The 19,973-nt window shown below is 25.3% G+C and overlaps 1 protein-coding gene across 1 annotated transcript; it reads left to right on the top strand.

Moving 5' to 3' along the window:
* Nucleotides 1-271: 271 nt before the first annotated feature.
* LOC145844037 (eukaryotic translation initiation factor 4E-binding protein 1-like) lies at nucleotides 272-8,937 on the top strand. Its single transcript, XM_082951365.1, has 4 exons — nucleotides 272-374; nucleotides 2,278-2,353; nucleotides 4,950-5,105; nucleotides 8,491-8,937. The coding sequence occupies exons 1-4, from the start codon at nucleotides 333-335 to the stop codon at nucleotides 8,538-8,540; spliced, it is 324 nt and encodes a 107-aa protein (XP_082807491.1). The 5' UTR covers nucleotides 272-332; the 3' UTR covers nucleotides 8,541-8,937.
* The last annotated feature ends 11,036 nt before the right edge of the window (nucleotides 8,938-19,973 follow it).

Genomic DNA, 19,973 nt, shown 5'->3' with positions numbered 1-19,973 from the left:
TGTAAATTATTACCCACTGCTTTAAATATTTTTACAATACTATGTGATTGTGATAGCAACTTGAATTAAATAATATTATCATTGTTGCAAAATTTAAACTTAAACAAAAAAAATATTTAAAAAAGATAAAATATAAATAAAAATTAAATAAGACTAACATTAAAGTTCAAAGACTAACATTAAACAGTTTTCTCTAAATAAAATTATTTTTGTTCAGTGTTTAATAAGTTTAAACTGATAGCTTGTCTTGAACTGAAATATTATATTCTTTTACAGGGTCTATGCATTAATAAATAGTTATCTTACTTTCCTGTCTACAATTGTGTTTAAAAATGGCAACTCCATCCAAGAATATACCCATCAAAAGGGTTCAGGTATGTTTTGTGATTTATTAAGTTCTAAAAACTAATTGTGAATGGAAGCTACTGACATAAACCACTTTTTTGCTTTAGTAAAATTGATTTTTTTGTGGCTAAAAATTGAATAATTTAGTGCATTTATATAATCTGTTTTTGTTATTTGTATTCTTCTACTTGTTGAATCAGAATTGGGTTTGCTCTGTAACTAAGGGTTTATGATTTTTTGGCCTAGTTATAAATCTCAACAATGATGCACACAAAAAAATAACAAATTGTATTTTAAAATTCTAAATCTAGCAACTTGATCAATTTTTTTTGAATATTCTTACTTCAAGTGATTTTTTTAACTGTAGTACGAACTTGTTTATTTTTTTTTAGTTAGCATCTTAGCTTAAATAGAAAAAGTCTTTTGTTAGCCACATAATTCTGAAAAGCTATACTATCAAAATACACTTACAATTTGTTTCATGGAAAGTGTTTCATGGGAGTGCAAGGAACATTTTCCAAAAGTTTAAGGTCAATAGCTTCAAAAATAAATGATAAGATAATTTTTTATCAATTTTTTCAAAGCTCTTAGTTAGTTGAAAATGAAAAAAATTGCTGTCCATACATCAAACAATTTTTCAAATTTTATAAAATTAAATTTTCTATAATGTGCTTCCTGTAAGTTGTTTTTAATATTTAAAAGAACATTTCTTGAAAATTTGAAATAAGATGCTTTAAAAATTAAGAAGGAGATGGTTTTATAGTGATTTTTTTTAATTCCTAGAAAATTGCCTTTGAAAATTTTTGATTCCATATGGTTGCATGAGTTTTTTTTTATACAAAACTGGTTAAATCTAGAAATTAAAACAATTTTTTTATTCTATAAAAATTATCTTATAGCTTATACTCTTGACTTATTTAAAAAATATAACAGAATACATTTCATTTTCTTTAAATTTATTTTAGTACTTTCGTAGTAAGGCCATCAGAAATAGTTTCTTATGAATTGGAATGAATACAAATTGAAATAAAATCATACTGAAGTTAAAAGTTTTAAGATATAAAATGACATAATAATCAATTGTTAAAAATTAAATAAGTGCTTATACTAAGTAAATTTGGTATACTAAAAAAACTCTTTAGAATTAAAACAATCTAAATAAACAAGCGATTAAACATAAAATTAAAACTATACTTAAAAATAAAATTTAAAGTATACGTATACCAAACTAGATTTTTTAAATTCTTATATAAGTAATTTTAAAGTAATTAGTTTCTTGTTAAATTTTATTTTTAAGTATAGTTTTAATTTTAATTTTTATCGCTTGTTTATTTAGATTGTTTTAATTCTAACAAGTTTTATTAGTATACCAAATTTACTTAGCATAAGCACTTATTTAATTTTTAACATTTGATTATTACGTCATTTTAAATCTTAAAACTTTAAACTTCAGTATGTATGATTTTATTTCAATTTGTATTCATTCCAATTCAGTAAGAAACTATTTCTGATGAGCCTTACTACGAAAGTACAAAAATAAATTTAAAGAAAATGAAATGTATTCTGTTATATTTTTTAAATAAGTTATGCACCGGAAAAAAGCTACTCTTAACCTAATAATTAGGGTCAACTTTTATTTATGTAAAAAAAATATTAGACCCCTTTTGCCCTTAATACCAATCTGTAAAAGAGTATCTGCATTCTTACATAAGCAAGTGCATATTTCGAGTTCAGCACCTCTAAAAATTGCCTAACAAGATATAAATAACAAGTAGTCAAAGTAGATGATAAATGTATATAATACTAACTAATTCAAAAAAGTGATTCACATTAGTTAGGCTTAAAATTTAAAACATTAGATTAAAACATAACATATTATTTTAAATAAACTTTTACAATGTTTTACTGTATTAAATGAAAAAAAAACTGCAGATTAATCATCTATCAGACCTTCCTGATGACTATGGTACTACACCTGGTGGAACTATGTTTTCTACTACCCCTGGAGGTTTGAATGTTTAAGTTTATATACAAATGTTGTGTTACATGTAACAGTGTTACTACAATAGTATTTATAAGTCTGTCGTACGTTAAAAAGTTTATTTAAGATAATCTTGAATAGTTTTCTAGTTAATAGTAAAACAGACTAAAATTAAGCGTAGTATAATAAGTTAGCTTAAAAATTGAAATTGAAAAATAATGTTTGAAATGTAGTTTCTGTTAAAATTTAAATAATGCTTATTTTAATGAAAACTAAAAGCTAATGATGCACAATTCAATGATTTAAAACAAGGGGTAGGCACCCTTTGGTAAGTTTCTTGCCAATTATCATATAAAAAATCTTTGTTGGCTACTTATGTAAATCTATATAATTTTTTAAAGTAATTATACAAATCTATATAAAAAATTTTTTCTTAAGCAAAAATGTGATAAAATATGCAATGATTAAGCACTAGTAAAAATTAATAATTAAATTAAGAGCCTTAATGTAAGTTTTGTTTCCACATTTGGCCCACTGGGCGCAGTTTTCCGGCCCCTGATTGAAAAGCTGTTAGCAAATTGATTGATTAAAGTTTTTTTTAATTTTTAACTGTACTTAAATTACTATATTTCTACCTAATGTAAAAAAAATAACAACTAATATTCTACAGGATCCAAACGCCAGAACTTATGTTTAAAAAACCTATGTTAAAAATGTAAAGAAAAACTATATTTAAAACATTCAGAAAGTTATTTAAAATAAATACAGTTAGGTTATAAGCTTTATTTTCTAAATACTGAAATATTATTTATAAGTCTGTCGTACATTACAAAGTTTGTTTAATATAGTCATGGATAGTTTTCTAATTAGTAGTAAAACAGAGTTACTTTTTGTTTTCAAATGTACTGAAAAATTTATTGTTGTTGCGTAAGGGCATAGGGGGGGTAAACCTCCTTTTTTGGTTTTTGATCTTATTTTATTAAGTTTTTACTAAGCTACAAGATGCTTTTTACAGATTTAAAAAATTCAAAATATTTTTTGAGATACAGCCGGTCAAAGTTGGAGGCAACAATAGGATCCTTATGGGAGGCGCAAACTAAAACGGCAAATAACTAGAAATCACTAAAAATCTATCTCCTCCTACGTTTTTTGAGATAACTACTTCAAATTTTCAGGAAATGTTTCTTGCAGTATTCAGAAAATTCTGTCGGAACAGAATTTTAAAAAATTAAAAAATAAAAATTCTATAACAAAAAAACTAAAAAAAAACTGTTTTTTTTGTTTAATTTTTATATAAAATTTTTATTATTTATTTTTTTCAAAATTCCTTCCGACAGAATTTTCTAAATATATCAAGAAACATTTCCTGAAAGTTTAAGGTAGTTATCTCAAAAAACGTAGGAGAAGATAGATTTTTAGTAAAATAGTCTATTTTTGCTGTTTTAGTTTGCGCCTCCCATAAGGAACCTATTGTTGGCTACGACTTTTACCGGCTATATCTCAAAAATTATTTTGACTTTTTTAAATCTGTAAAAAGCATCTTTTAGCGTAGTAAAAACTATAAAATAAAATCAAAAACCAAAAAAGGGTGTTTACCCCCCCTATGCCCTTAAGTTTTTATTGTTTGTACTATAAAGTTAATGATATAATCTTCAAAAATTCTGAATTTTTGACATTTAAGTAAAAGTTTTTGACAAAGTTTTTTTAATAATCTAATAATATACTTAAGAATTCAGCATAATAATTTTCTTAAAAGAAGAAAAGTTTTTTAAAAATAAAAGCATTAAATATTTAATTTGTCCTGCATGTTTTATTAGTTAAAAATTCTTAAATTAACCGAAACCTTAAAATATTATAAAAAGAAATTGGATGCCTCTAAGAAAAGTTTATATTAATAATTCAATGATGTTTTTTGAGCTACAAGTTGTTTTGGTTGAATTTTCAGTGAACTTAACTCATATGTTATGAAAAATAAACATGACTTAAATTTAATTACCATAAATACATTATAAAATACTTAACTACATAAGAGTGCACTGTATTAGTTTTCAGGCAATTAATTGTTATAACTGAGAGTTTAATATACTGTTTTCTTAACTATTTTTATTTAAGTAAATAAGTATTTGTAATCAATGTTTGATTTTAGGTATTATGTTTAAAAAAAAAAGTCCTAACCAACAATCTTGTTGTAATACAATCATATTATTTTTTAAAGTACTTCATGAGTTTTAACAAGTTTTTGTAACTGAATTTCAACTGCTATAATCTTAAATAATAGTTGTTTTCAATTGTTTTAAAGTAACAATGGTTCTTATAATTTTTTGTAGTTTTTACTTTGATCTGAAATCTGATCTGAAATTTAAAGTTTTCTTAAATCTAAATAAACTTAATTTTTCTAGTAATTAAAAAAATAAAAATCTTTATAATATCTAATACTCTTAAAAGTAAAACTACAGAAAACTTAAAATGCTCTGGATAATTTTTTTTTTGTTTTTTTAAGGTTTTCTAAAAAAAATATCCATCTAAATAAATTCGTTAAGACAAATTAAAAAAAAAAAACTAAAGATGTATTAATGAAAATACAGTTTTTAGCTCAAATAGTAACTAACAATTTTGTTTACAGGCACACGTATAGTTTATGATAGAACTTTTCTACTAAAGTATAGAAGCTCAGAGCTCGGCAAAACGCCTCCCACAAATTTGCCTGAAATTCCAGGAGTGACTGTGCCCGAGAAAAAACATTCTGAGGTCAAAGAAGAAACCACCCCAAGGCCTTCTGGTTAGCTTCAAATTTTATAAAAAAAGTTATATTGTTTTTTTTTGAACTTTTTACCATTAGCTAACTAACTTAGTTTGGTTTCAAGCCAAAAACGTTAATGATTTGTTCAATTAATGTTTTAAAAAGGTTACCTAACTAATTTGTACTCTGAGCCAAGTAAATAAATTAGTATTGATTACATCTGGAATTTAATAAGCTGTAAAAACGTTGAGATATATAATGAAAACAATTGATTATATTTAAAAGTTTTGTATGCAAAATTACAATAATTAGATAATAATTTTTTTTCATTCACTATATTCTTTTAACTTAGTTTGCATTATTAAATTCAAGATAAGTCCTAGGTAAACGTATGTATTGATAATCTATGCTGATTTTATTATTTGAATTAAAATATTTGTAGCTCAAGTATACTTCTTTATTTTTAAATAAACCTACAGATACTGTAAGTCTAGTTCGTTTCTTAATCAAAATGATATTCTTAATTAAAATATTTCTCACTGAGTATTTAAAAACTGTGCTTAATGATTTAAAGTTAAGAGAATAAAAGATCCTTAATTTTTGTAAACTATTATAAGCAAACTGTAACTGAAATGATAATCAATAATGATTCTTTATTTGTATAGTCATTAAATAGAACCAATATTTTATTATTATTATTATCATGATAGCAAATATTATACTGCAGTTTAATTTTAGTCAACTATCATCCAAACTCTAAGGAACTTAAAATGTACATAGCTAATTATAAATAATTCTTAAAAGTTAGTCAATAATAAAAAGTTTTAGGACTTGAAGTCAACTTTGTAAAAAACAAAAGTAAAAAGTTTATGTTTTTTGTACAATAGTTGTATAGACACTAAAACATGTGAAGTTTTTATATTTATTTGCACCAATTCAACTAATTAATACACTAACTTTTTTTGGGTAATTCAGTTCAGATGAAAATTAAGTTTTAAACAAAATTATGTTTCTTTTTTTTGTAGAAAAAAATAACACAAAGGTAATAATTGATAAACATGTTTGCTCGTTAAACATGGTGTAAAGACTTATTTATAGTTGTGATAAAAAGTGTTATTCACAAAAGGAAACAAATTCTGCATTTCAACAATTTTTGTAAACTTTGTTGCCTTGAGGCGAGTATAAAGTCTAAAAAGTGACTTGATTTATAAATTTTGTAGTTAAAAGTGTTTTAGCTAAATTTATTAAGAAAAAGATTTAAAGCTAGAAAGTTAGCTCAGCAAGCAGTTAAAGTTTTTTTGTGGGCAACAAAGTATGCAAACTTTTTTGAAATTTTGATTTATTTACAATCAGAAATGAAATTATATACAGTTCACATAAAATATTTTTTTTGAGTTTTACTTTTATAAAAGTTTTTTATACGATAATCGTATATAAAAAATAGAATACAGAAAATAAAGCTAGTTTTGTTGATTGTTTTTACTTTTATTTTGAGTAGATTGGCGTCAAGCATTGCCATTCATGAATAGAAATCCTTTACACCAAAATCAACAACAAGGTTTTTGGTTTTTTGTTAATTAATGTTATTTTTGTTAGTATAAATTATTTTTGTTTATAAATAGCTAGCTTAAAATTCTTAATATTTGAATAAAAAGTCGAATTTATCAGCAGCTACTTTGTGAGAAAGCAATACAGATTTTAATAAATATATTAATTTGATCAGTTCAAAAATTGCTAAGATTTTTTTAAATTTATTTTATTTAACAAATTAAATTTTGAACAGCACAAAATGCCTTATGTTAAAATATTTTCAATCTCGTTGAATATTTTTAACTTTCAAATGTAAAAAGAAGTGATTTTTTTTTAATTTAAAGCTCAGCTAATGCATTTTTCTTTTTTGCACCCAACAGTCAGGCAGCAGGCCTCCCAGCTTCCCTTCATTCCGGGGATGCCCCCGATGCACTTCCAGCAGGACCACCAGATGGCGCACCACGCGGCAGGTCCGCTGCAGCAGTACCGACAGCGCTCGTTCATCCAGCAATCGTCGCAATTGTACAAGAACATGTGCGAGCAGGTGGCAAGCATGCACGAGGCTTTCAAGCAGGTGCTGCAGAAAGACCCCAACTCCAGCTCGGTGTTCGTGGATGAAGCCAACAGGCCGCAGCAGAGCTCGCAGTACCAGCAGCCGTTCGATTTCGCGCCGCCCAGGAGCCAGGGCGACGGCCCGTGGCAGGACGGCGGTCAGGAGGGAAGGCCGTCGGCGGGTCAGCCGAAGAAGAGCCAGCTGTCGGCGTGGCGCGAGGCGAAGATGCACGCGGCGCTGGAGCAGTACTTCAACGCGGCAGCGACGACACAGGCGGCGGCTGCCATGGCGCAGGCGGTCACCGTCAACGGGCAGCACCTGGCGTCGGGTCAGGGCAACAGGAACTTCGTTCACCACCAGCAGGTCACCCCGCAGAAGCAGCATCCCCAGCAGATGTTCAGCAATAACGGCGAGGCCGCCACACCCAACTCAGTTTTCAATGAAAGTTGAATATTTCAACTGTAAGCGTTTTGTTGCACTCAGATTATTTTGTTATAGTATCGAAAGAAGTGTGAGAAAGTTATAGTTTTTCCGTAACATTAATTTTTTTTCGGTTTCGAACAAAGCACAAAACAATGTAGTAGTGAATAGTTTTTATTCTAGAGAGGTTTAAGATGTTTAGTTATGTAGAAAGTTAAAAAAAATTTTTGTTAGTCTACCATCTTAGTATGTTGTTTTGATTTAAATTATTTTAAAATACTGCCCATTTAATTAGGTAAAAAATTAACATGTTAAGTATATATTTTGTAATGTAAAAATACAATTTTTGATTAATTTGTCACTTATTAACGTAAAAACTAAAATTTATTATAATTAAAATTTTGTCTTCAAGATCACAACAAATAATTCTCATAATTTCATGCTAAACCTTGAAATAAATTAAATTGGAAAATGCATAACTGAAAGTTGTCCTCTAAATGTATAAAGTATACTGTAATAAAAACAATAATTTGCTTATTAATCTACTTATGTACCGTTTCAAATAATTTTTAAAATTAAATAAAAATTCTTAAACTTTATGTACTTAGTTTTTCAAAAAAAGTTGTTTCTTTCATCACTAATTAGTAGATTAAGATTTTGAATTTGAGTTGTTAACTTCAACAAATAAAGTTATGATAGATTATAAATGGTTAACATGATATAAACAAAATTTTTTTTATTGTATGATTACTTTTTTTAACCGAAAATTTTTAAAAATTAAAAATTCATAAACAATTCTGCTTTGTCTGTTTTTCCTAGACCATAAATTTCAAATTTAAGAAAAATAAAGTTTTTAAATAATAAAACAACAATGAGTTCTGTGTTATATTAAACCATCAGAAACATAATTTATTTTAACAGAAAACCACACTGCAGAAGAAGAGGGCAGCCAGTTCGAAATGGAAATGTAACATTTTCATTAAATCGCTCTCATCAATTTCATTTCTACTCAAAAACCCTCCTTCTGTAAAATCGCTCTGCTGTAAACTCTCTAGTTTTTACAAACAACAATTTTTTTTCCAGGATCGTTTGTTAAATTTTTATACTTTTTTCGGGCTTACTCTTCGCCTCCCAAGAGCTTCGCTAAAGTTATTTCTCTATACAACAAGCTTCTGTTTGCAGTGACACAATATACGTTCAAGAGATTTTACCGAGCAGTTCTAAGTAATAAACATGTGAAACTGTCTTAAGTTAGTTTTTAATTTTTGTGTTTGTTTATTTTCAGTGAAGCCTTGAAATACAAACCTTGTTTAAATTGGTTTATAAAGTTTTTGTTTTAATTTTCTAATAAAAGACACTTACTTTTTATCGTTGTTTTTTCACGTTTTTGTAAAGTAAATTAAATTTTAATATTAGCCTTATATATAATATTTTTTAAACAAACTTTGCTGCTATCATAACCTATAAGAAAAATAAACTATTAAGTGTAAATACTAAAAACTTATGGCTAGAACTCGAATATAAAACAAAAAGATAAATATTACATATGAGTAAAGAAGCCAGGTAAATTAAGATCCTTAAATTTTTAAAATACTAAAAAGTTAATTACTGATAAATTGATCCTAGTATAGTTCATAGTTTTATAAACTCTGACTATCTATAAAAACTCAGACCAGTTTTATTTAATTCTGAAAGCTTGCGGCAAGTTTAATTTAAAATAAATGGTGACTTAAAAAAGTGTAATGCTTATAGTTAACACAGCAATAAGTCATAAATAAAATAATAACCTTGCTACTATGACTGCTCTTAGATATTTGTATTTACTTTTTAAATTAAAAATCAGCTGCAATATTCTACATCTAATAATGATTTTTTACTTAAAAATTTTAATTCTACTCCTTGAATGATTTTAAGTAAACTAATTTAAGGTAACAAATTAGTTATAGACATTGCAATCAAATGATTTTGTATGTTGAATTTTTCTTTATCATAAGACATTTAAAATAGTTTTACAGTAACTTTTCAGAATATTAAACTGTTAAAGACAGTTTTTTACCTTAAGTTTCACTTTGTACTAGAAGTATTTCCAAAAACTTGAACTTTTGAAAATCTGGAAGAACTTAACAAAAAACCATTGGCAACCCTGAAACTATAAGGTTGCACTACTCTGTTAAAATAGATTGAAGCTTAAAAATTATATTCCGGCTACATGACTTAATTGATTTATATGAGCTTGACCCATTGACTAAAATAAATTTCTGGCGACCAAGGCTGCTGTTTTTTAACTAAGTAGCAACCCTTGAAAAAATACAACGTAGTATCGAAGTTTTGTAAGTTTCCACTTGCTAAATATATTTCCAGTTACGAGAAATAATCAATTTATTAATAAGTTTTCTAAACCAAAATAGTTTAATTATAAAGTTTACACGAAAAGAAAGTACTAGAAAAACAAACTTTTTTAAGTAAAACAAAATTTCTCTAATATAGTGTCTGTAAAAATGTTGTATGCATTTTAGATGTTTATTTACTGTTTTTATAAAATATTTTTATAGTTTTAGCCACATTTAAAAATCAGTGATTTTTTTTGATAGCCTGAAAAAGCGTAACTTAAAAGTTCGATTTATGTTTAACTTGTATTTCCAAAAGCTAAGACTGCATACTTGAAAATACTTAATCATTAAAGCTTTAACAATTTCAGTTATTTAAACTTGAGAACATTATAAATTTTTCATAAGAACAGTTTATACTGATGTTACCGATTCTACCTTATAACAACTCTCCATAAGATTGTAACATAAATTAATTTTAAAAGTAAACGATGAAAGTCTATATCAAGACAGTTAGAAGAAGAATTATAAAACTTATCAGAAAGAAAAAACCGACGGTGAATGACTACTAAATCTCACCAAACCGATAAAAAATACAAGATTCTTTGAAAATAACCGAACTAAAAGTGCTACCAAAAAAGCGAGTTAGATGTAGCAAAAAAGTGTTTAATGACAAACCAATACTTATTTTGTTATTTGTTCTGTACTTTATTTCAGATTTTCATTTTAGATTTAAATTCATTGTCATTTAATGAATTTATTCTTTCAAGAACTTATTTTTCAAACTAAGTTTCGGTCAAAACCTCGTCAGTGCTTAGATAAATCTTATTCAAATATGAAATGTTAGTTTTTAAAACAAAAACATATAAAATTAAACAATTTAATGTAAAGTTACTAAAACTATTGTAAAAAATATACAATGGTTGATTGCAGTTAGGCTTAAAGATTTTCACTTTTTTAAAGCTAAATAAATAATTTTTTAAAAAGTTAATACAATTCGATTTTTTTTTGTATAATTTGTAGCTAAAAAATCAAACTTTTAGATGTCACTTGCGTAAAATAATCAATTTGTTTGTTCTTATATTTAAAACCATTAAGTAAAGAACTCATTCTTTATAGTTGAAAACTAAAATGGTTCTATTTAAACTTTAACTATAAGAATTGAAGAATATTTTGAATTCAAAATGAAATGATTACTAGATATTTTTGAAGATTTTATAAATATGTTTATGTCTGCTCAATAACATTAGTTTATTTGCTTCGCAAATCCAAAAAGGCTTGGAAGCTTACTTTGTACTTAGAAGGTACCCTTCTGTTTATTTCTAGTGATCTATTTGCTGGAACTTTATTCAAATCAAGATCTGGCTGAAACTTGATCCAGATTGTTAAAATTTTCTAAACTGTTAGTGTTGAACTAAATTTAGCATAAATTATTTTAACTTGTTTTTTATCTGTAAAAAAAGTGAGCTACTTTTCAAGTCTGAGGGGTAAACTTATCAGAAAAACCTTTTGCAAATATTAATTTCTTTTTAGTTTTAAATCATTTTAAAATCGACAAGGCTGCTTAAAATCTAAAATTTTGTAAAAAAAAATTTGATCTTTTACAACTAGCTCCTATTTAGTAACAAACAATCTGTTAGTCAAAACCTACCCTTAAGAAAATACTATGTTAAATAAGTGCTTAAAAAATGCTTTACTTATTTTAACTAAAGCAATAACATATATGATCTATTGTAAGATGATATTAAATATTGATTTAAAGTTTTATTAATACGAGACGTACGTAAAATAGATATGAAAATAAAATTACCATGGCTTAAAAAAGTCTTAACATAAAAAGAAAGAAATACGACCATAGTGATACTTTGAAACGAATTTAGATAAATCTATAAAAAAAAATCAATAAAAAAAGTATTTCTGATTTTCTTTTTTTTACAAACTACTTAAATTATTCATAGATAACATGTTTCTATGTTTGACTGATAAAAAATAAGATATACAGTTAATATAAATTTAGTGTTGTACTGAGTACGGATTTTTTTAGAATTAGGATCTGTTCGGATCTGGATCCAAGCAAAAAACGGCCAGATCCGGTAGATCCCTAAATATTATCTAGATAAGGGTTAAAAAGCTTTCAATCAAATTCATTTATTCCACTGGTAATTTATTACAATTTTAATCGCTTTTTTCATATTTAAGTCTTTCATAAATTAAAACGATTAAAGATACGCATAATTTTTTGTTTTAGACGACATTTCGACTTTACATTAGTTATTATCAACAATAAAACTGTGAAAAATAGCTAAAATTAGCGCCAAAAACTGAATATTTAAGAAATCTTAGCTACAAGTTGTATAAAACTATACATTGTAAAGTACAGTAAGATTACAAGACTAATAATGAAACTAATGTAAATGAACATTTATAAACACTAAGAATATTTTAACAAAAAATTAACTAAATTGATTATTACCCACATATTTTGAACATTTGAATAAATGTTTTTTAAGTGTTTTTAAATGTTTGTTTACCTAAATTTCATTTGAAATTTATGATTAGAGTAAAGTTTACAAAATTATTATATAACTAGTATTTATTTTAGCAGTATCTATGCAAAACAATAGAAGCTATTATTTAAGATGTAAAAATTATCAAGTTATTAACACTATACATAAACAAACATTATAAGTTAAAAGCTAAAACTTTTTTAATTTATAATGATTTTATTTAAAAAACAATCAAAATTAAGCAATGGTAAGAAGTTTTCCGAGCACTGTTTTATACTTTGATAATCAGCTAACTTTTAAATTGTTTATGCATTAAAATTGTACAAACGAACAAAATTTATAATTTTTGTTGAACAAAATATGATTTTTAAATTTAAAAAATTTATGTGTTTTAATAATAGAACTGAGCTATTTATAATATTTTGTTTTAAAGTTTTTAAAAAAGATACATTTAAGTCCTTTAAACTTCTTTATCAAGCTTAAACACAATTTAAGAAAATATCTGCACTTAATTTAACACTAAATTATAAGTAGCACAAACAAAAACTTAAAATTTTTTCAACTAAATGTATTAGTTAAAACGTCATAGAATAAAATCTTCAAAAAAGATAGTTATATGAGCTAAAGTCGTATTTATATTTTTCAATGGATATTTTATTAATAAACAATATTTTTAAAAGGATATAAATATTAAAACATTGATAAAGAACTTTTATTCTCGTAACTAGTAAATAGAAACAGGTAAAATTTACCTTTAACATAAATCAATAAATACAACAGAATTTATTGTTTGCCTTGTAGAGTGACCAGCCTACACATGAAATTTTGCTATTAATTTTAGCTTACATTAGTGAGTGTGGTGATGTACAATGGAAACTAATTGAATTACTTATTGTACATTGATTTGTAAATTTTTCTTAATAAAATTTTTTTTTAATTTATTATACACACCAGTGGCGTAGCGCGGTATTTTGGTCAGGGGGTGCGCAATTTTTTTCTCAAAAAATCCCCTAAATTAAAACTTTTGGGCTGCAAATTTTTCTAGGTCAGTTTTCTCGTAAATTTAAAAAATTACTAAAAAACTATCTCCTACTTCATTTTTCAAGCAATCTTCTTCAAATTTTGGAAAATGTTTCTTAAATTACAAAAAATAACATTACTTATGAGTTTAGATAATTATAATAAATAAAAATTTTGTAAAAAGACTAAAAATAAAGTCTTTTTTTTCAAAAAAAAAATTTTACTACAAATTTTAAAATTCACAAGTAATGTTTTTTTTTATTCTATAAAAAATAAATATAATTGTTTTATTATTGATTTTTTATAGACTGTATTTTGTATGATGATTTAATTCATCTCAGCCATTACGTTTACTTTGTATAAAATAGTTCTTGAAAGTTAAAAATATGTAATACTGAAAGTTTTCTACAAAATTAATGTAAGTTTTTTTAAAAATCAAAGTTAAAGTTTTTTTTAAACTTTTTCAAACTGTTTTTAAGGAAAGTAGTTTTTCTTTCTATATTAATTATACTATAAACGAATCACTTATTTTATGACATTTTAAACTAAATTAAATTAAAACATATAAAATATATACGTTAAGATAATTAATTTATTAAAACGTTACAATGTCTGGAGTAGACCAATGTAATAGTTTCAGTATACATATTAGTGGGTAAGTTGTAAACAACGTTTATTATCTTTTACAAAATTTGTTTAAATGGTGTTTGAAGAGTTAGATAAATGAAAAATAGCTACAGGTTGAAAAAAACCATCTGATGTTCTTACTATATTGCTAGCAATTACTAAAATACTTGAAACAATTTATGTTTGAAAAGATCAGAACATCTTTCAAAGTCTATATGTAGATATTAAAGTTTAGAGTAAGTTTACCTGTTGTTAAGTTAGTTATATATGTCAACAAATATTTTAATTTGAACACCAAAACAAATAAGTTTTGCAAGCAATCGAAGAATAATCAATGTTAACCTATAGGTGATGACTATTTAAACGAATACTAAGCCCGATGCCAGAACCCGAATCGTCAAAGACCCACCGCCTAACAGTGACCCAAACCACAAGATCTTTAAAGTTAAAGGTAAGATTCATAAATAAACCGCCATCAATTTTGTTCGAATTAGTACAAACAAAAATTAAATTACAAAAAAACATTTCAGGAACATTAATTTTAAATCTACCGCCAGCTGATTCAGGAAAATATTGATAGCAAGTTAAACGGAAGTTTACCACGACAGGCCTCCTTAATCTCCTTATTGGTATAAGTTTTACAAAAAATTCACAACAAAGTAAAGTCTTTGTCAATACATTTAATATATATATATATTAGTAAAAAACTTGTGCAACATTAAGTTAACAGGCAGTTGCAGCATGCAAGATATGTTCGGATAAAAAACAGTAGTGTACCGTACAAACATTAATACTAATACTTAACAACTAATAAGCCAAGTTTATGAAACAAAAACTTGTTTATAGTTCTATTTTGTTTAAATTGTTGTAATTTTGTTACTAAGTTTTATTTTTGTTGTTTAATTTTATTTAAAGAAAGTTTAAACAAGTTTGTTTCCTTTTATTCAAATTGATATCAATACTTTCAATTTCGAGTACTCTAGCTTTATACTTTAAAACTTATTAAATAAGTTTTCTTTTTTATATGTGTTTACGCCGTATAAAACATTTATAAAGACGGCATGTAAAATTTTGATAGATTTTTTAGAAAATGTCTTAATTTTATAATTTGTTTATTATCTGATAGTTTAGTCTTTTGTTTCAAAGTTTTCCATTAATAGTTTCAAAATTACTTTACAATAGCATTGCATTGTACATATAATTTTATTTACCTATCATAACGCATAATCTTAAAATTTTATTAAGTTTATTGTTTTACAAAAACATATTTAGTTATCTACATGAACTTTTGATATACGTAGATCAAAAAATTTTAAGTTAACAAAAAACAAATTGCAAAATATTCCTATTTTCTATATAGATGTTAAATTTATAAAAGCTGTTTGAAATTTCATTTGAAATTAAGATTTTTTTTATACATAAATGTATGTATCATCATTACTGTACTAGTTTTTATACGGATTAAAGTACCAATTTTATATTTCAAATAGCCGTTATGGAGATGATTAATTATAATACAGTGCGAACTTTTTACTGTTATTGCCTTCACCGTCAAATATTAAAATAACTTCTGTTTATTATTATTATGATACAACTACCTCTAATCTTATTTATAGTTTAAGAACAGTTTGGTTGTTATTTTATCTTTACAATACAAACTATGGTTGCTCGCACATAGTTTTTATTTTCTTATGGAGAACAAGCTAAGCTAGTATCTGTGTTTAAAGAGCAATGTAAATAGTCCAAAAGTTTTTTTTTGTTGCAGTAAAATTAAATTTTTTTAGAAATAGTTTTACATGTTTCTTGTTGTACTCTGTCTGTTTTTTAATTACATGTTAACGTTTTTAATCTTTTGAATTTAGTGGTACATAAATAAGACACAGTTTACTGTATTTTTAAGGACTAATATTTAATAAACATTTATAGAAATTGTTGTAAGTTTTTCAAATGAATATTTATAAAAAAACCCGGTTTATTTTTATTTATTTAGTTGTAAGTCTTCTGCTTATAATTCTTTAGTTATTATTAAAGTTTTTAGCTGACTCTCTTTGTTTTTTTCATTGTTATTAAATATCTGACATTTCTCATAACTGGGACTTTTATTTTTCAAAACTTTACATAAATACAGCTAAAGTCTCATTATTTATGATTTTCAGATTATATTGCTGAATGTAAATCTCATTAAGTTAAGTATTTCATTGATAACCAAAAAACAATCTATGCTCAAAACTAAAGTTGTTTGACCTGGTGCGTAAAATGTCTTTTGGTTATTGAGCTATATAGCACTCATTTACTTTAACTCTTTTAAATCCTGGACAAGACATCAAAAAGTATTCATGGTGTACAACTCAATAACCAAAAGGTTTTTAGTGCACCAGGTCCTAGGACCAAACATTTAAGCGTATTTTTTAGTCTTTCAATAAACTATAAGCTAATAAGATAGTAAAATAGCTTGAACTTAAATCAAAACAAGCATAAAATTTGTATTAAGTAAAACTAAAAATACTAATCTCAATAACATCATTTTGCATGAGAAGAAAATTAATCAAGTTAGAAAGTATGCTGAAAAATATATATTTAGGCATATAAACTAGTACAACTCTGTTGATAAACATTAAACTAGAACCTATTAAGTCTACTTACAATATTAGTTCCTATTAAGTTACTATTAAGTCCTGGACAAGAAGCTAAAAGATATCCGTGGTGTGCAACTAAATAACCAACAGGTTTTTTGTGCACCAGGTCCTAGAACCAAATATTTTGAGCATCTTTTTTGTTGTTGTTCAATTCATATAATAAAGTTTTAACTATCAAATACAGTTTTTTTAAACTAGAACCTATTAAGTCTACTTACAATATTAGTTCCTATTAAGTTACTATTAAGTCCTGGACAAGAAGCTAAAAGATATCCGTGGTGTGCAACTAAATAACCAACAGGTTTTTTGTGCACCAGGTCCTAGAACCAAATATTTTGAGCATCTTTTTTGTTGTTGTTCAATTCATATAATAAAGTTTTAACTATCAAATACAGTTTTTTTAATTTTAATCTAAAATATAAAAAAATTAGATTTGCTACAATCTAGACTGGATCAATGTCATTAGAATCCAACCAACATACTCAATAATGATACCTGTTGTATAATGTAACATAATGATATAAATTCCTCTTTCAATTTCTTATATCATATTTGTTCAATAATTTTTTTCTTGTAAAACACCTATAAGTTCAATCTGGAACCTTCCATAACAGCTCTTGTATTTTAGATTAATATGTATTTCAGTCCTTGGCTAACTACCATATTAAGCTAGGGATAGTCATGTACCAGCAAATTATGTATGGTATTTGTTAATAGGTTTGTGAAGCAAAAGTTTGACTAGTTTAAGTTTGCTTAGTTTGTTATAAGCTTAAGAAAGTTAATACTAACAGAACATTAATTCTTCTTATTCTCTGTATTTATACAATTACAAAGGCAAGCAAAAAAGGTTGCTTGGATGCAGAGTTAATATATATAGAGTTTTTGATTATACTCAGGGTGGCCACAAAACCTTGAATCCTTGCAAATCCTGCAATTTGAGAAATTTTGAAAAAAAAAACATAGAAAAAATTGGAACTTTGAACAAAAATCACTGAAAAATCTGGAAAAACTTGGAATTTTAAACAATTTTTACATGATAAGTAGTAAAGTTTTGATTTGAAACAAAAAATCAATCATATAGATAAAAAAAAAAATTGTCATCATCAAAGATTTTTTTTAATCATAATACCACTTTTAAAGTAGCGTAGTAGTATCTTTTCAGTTTTGAAATACTATGTTACACCGTTCTTTACCCTAAACTTAACTTTAAAATAAAAATAGACCCAAAAAAGATTACTTTCAAAAACCTTCGCTGAAGAATTTCAAAAGACTTGAAATACATTCTCAAAAACCAGTGGCCACCTTGTATATATGTGATTGTTTGAATTAAATGTTTATACATTAGATATAAAAACTTATAATATTAAACTTTTAGTTGTTTTTGCCAAACAGTAAGAAGTTGAATTTCAATAAATTCAAGGAGATTTGTTCAGTTAAAAAAAATATTTATTTTGTGAAAGCAAACTTAAAATTTACAACAAAAAATACTGTAGTCCCAACTAATAAAGTTAACCGATAAAAAGTAGGTGGAACAGTAGCTTTAGGTTGTGGTTGTTTAATTTACAAAAACGCTTACACTATATATTATCAAGTAAACACATTTCCTATAAAAATTTACTTTATCCTTTTGTTACTACACAAGATTTGAAAAAAACTATCATGATGAAATTTATGAAAATGTATTAAGTTCAAAATGTTGTAATAAAAGTTTTACAACTTATAAACTGTCTTTGTTCAGTACTAGTTTCTGTACACACTTTTGGTACACTTTTAGTGGCTACTTTACTGGTTTTGATTAATTACAAAAGATCTATTAAATTTTGAGTTTAAAAACAGTTTTACAAACTAAAAATACTTTTAAGGAATTTTTACAATTAGCTTCACTAATATAAACTGTATAATAACTTTTATTTAAATGTTCCATTAAAAAAAAACTAAAACTTCTACTATTTACTAAAAGTAAAAAGTTTAACTTATGATATTATTATCTTTATACCACAATATTTAATCTGCTTCACTCAAAAAGTTTGTGTGTATTATTAAATAAGTTTTATTGTAATAAAAAAGTATGTACACTCATTATTTTTTAAGCCTTTCTCTTACCTAGGGGTAGGTACTATAATATAGCCTGCGGGCTAGCTTGCAAGTAGAAATTTTTAAGCATTTTTAAATGTGCAGTTGGAGTTTAGTAAACAGTAGTGTTTTTTAAAGTATTATCTTTTGTGGTTTTAGTTTTATAGAGTTCTTTTAGTACAATTTTTCAAAATAAATTTGCCCCAAAAAACTAATTTTATTAACAAGTCTTGCTTGCACAATATTTTTTTCAAGTGAGTCTAGTCTACTGATTAAATTTTTCTTCCACCCCTACTATACCAGGATTGCTACACAGTCAGGATAACTAAAGGTTTAAAAAAAAAAAATTTTAAATCAGGCTGAATCAGGGTTTTTAAAATAAAAAACTCAGGATAACTTTAAGATTTTAAAAATTCACAGGACAGTTTTGTTAATAGATTTTTAATGAGATTTAGTTTACCTCTTTGCAATATTTAACTATTTTATAACCAATTTAGTTGAAGAACTTAGTTTTTGTTAGTTTTTAAAAGTTAAAAAAGCTTTTATTTAAAGATTAAAAAAAAAGACCACTTCATATTTTTTTTTGACTCTAAGTGGGAAACCCTGCTGTAGTTATTTTTTTTACAAAAATATTCAAAAATGATTTCAAATAATTGGTCATGTTTTAAATTCAGTGGAAATTTTCCAGCAAAATTTTGAAGAAATTTCAAATTAACTGTGTAAAATATAAGTTTTTAAAGTCCACCCTTATTAATTTGGATTATTTGCTTATATAAAAGAAACCATCATAATATTTATATATATATATATATATAATTTAATCAATAGTTATATATAAAACCATCATAATTTGTGCTCTGGTACATTTTTTATCAACTTAAAATTATTTTCAATTACTAAACTAAGTTTTTAAAAATATATAAAATATGATTACTTGTAGCTATAATGAAATTTATGTTTTATTAATTTCTATCTAAATGTATTTTGTTATCATATACTTTTAGTTTGTCCTTATAGTGCATTTTTAATCTTTTCTTTATTGATTTAGATTTTTTTTATGAATGCCCCCTTGAAATCTCATTAAAACTTGTATTGCTTGAATTTAAGTTTTTGTATTTGTCTTACAATCATAAACAAATGTTTTAAAATTATCTATTGAAATTAGATAGAAAGGCCACCAATTTATCAACTAACTTCTACAAAATATACCTTAT

This window comes from Thalia democratica, chromosome 9 (genome assembly GCF_965202585.1).
Source record: "Thalia democratica chromosome 9, ktThaDemo2.hap1.1, whole genome shotgun sequence".
Lineage (NCBI taxonomy): Eukaryota > Metazoa > Chordata > Thaliacea > Salpida > Salpidae > Thalia > Thalia democratica.
This window is presented reverse-complemented; position numbering and strand designations above follow the sequence as displayed.

What these genes read in the sequence shown, in the direction of transcription:
- LOC145844037 (XM_082951365.1), top strand. Translation starts at nt 333, where the DNA reads ATGGCAACTCCATCCAAGAATATACCCATCAAAAGGGTTCAG. An exon ending in GTTTTCTACTACCCCTGGAG is followed by an intron (nt 2,354 to 4,949) that starts GTTTGAATGTTT and finishes TTTTGTTTACAG; the next exon opens with GCACACGTATAGTTTATGAT. An exon ending in AACCACCCCAAGGCCTTCTG is followed by an intron (nt 5,106 to 8,490) that starts GTTAGCTTCAAA and finishes TTATTTTAACAG; the next exon opens with AAAACCACACTGCAGAAGAA.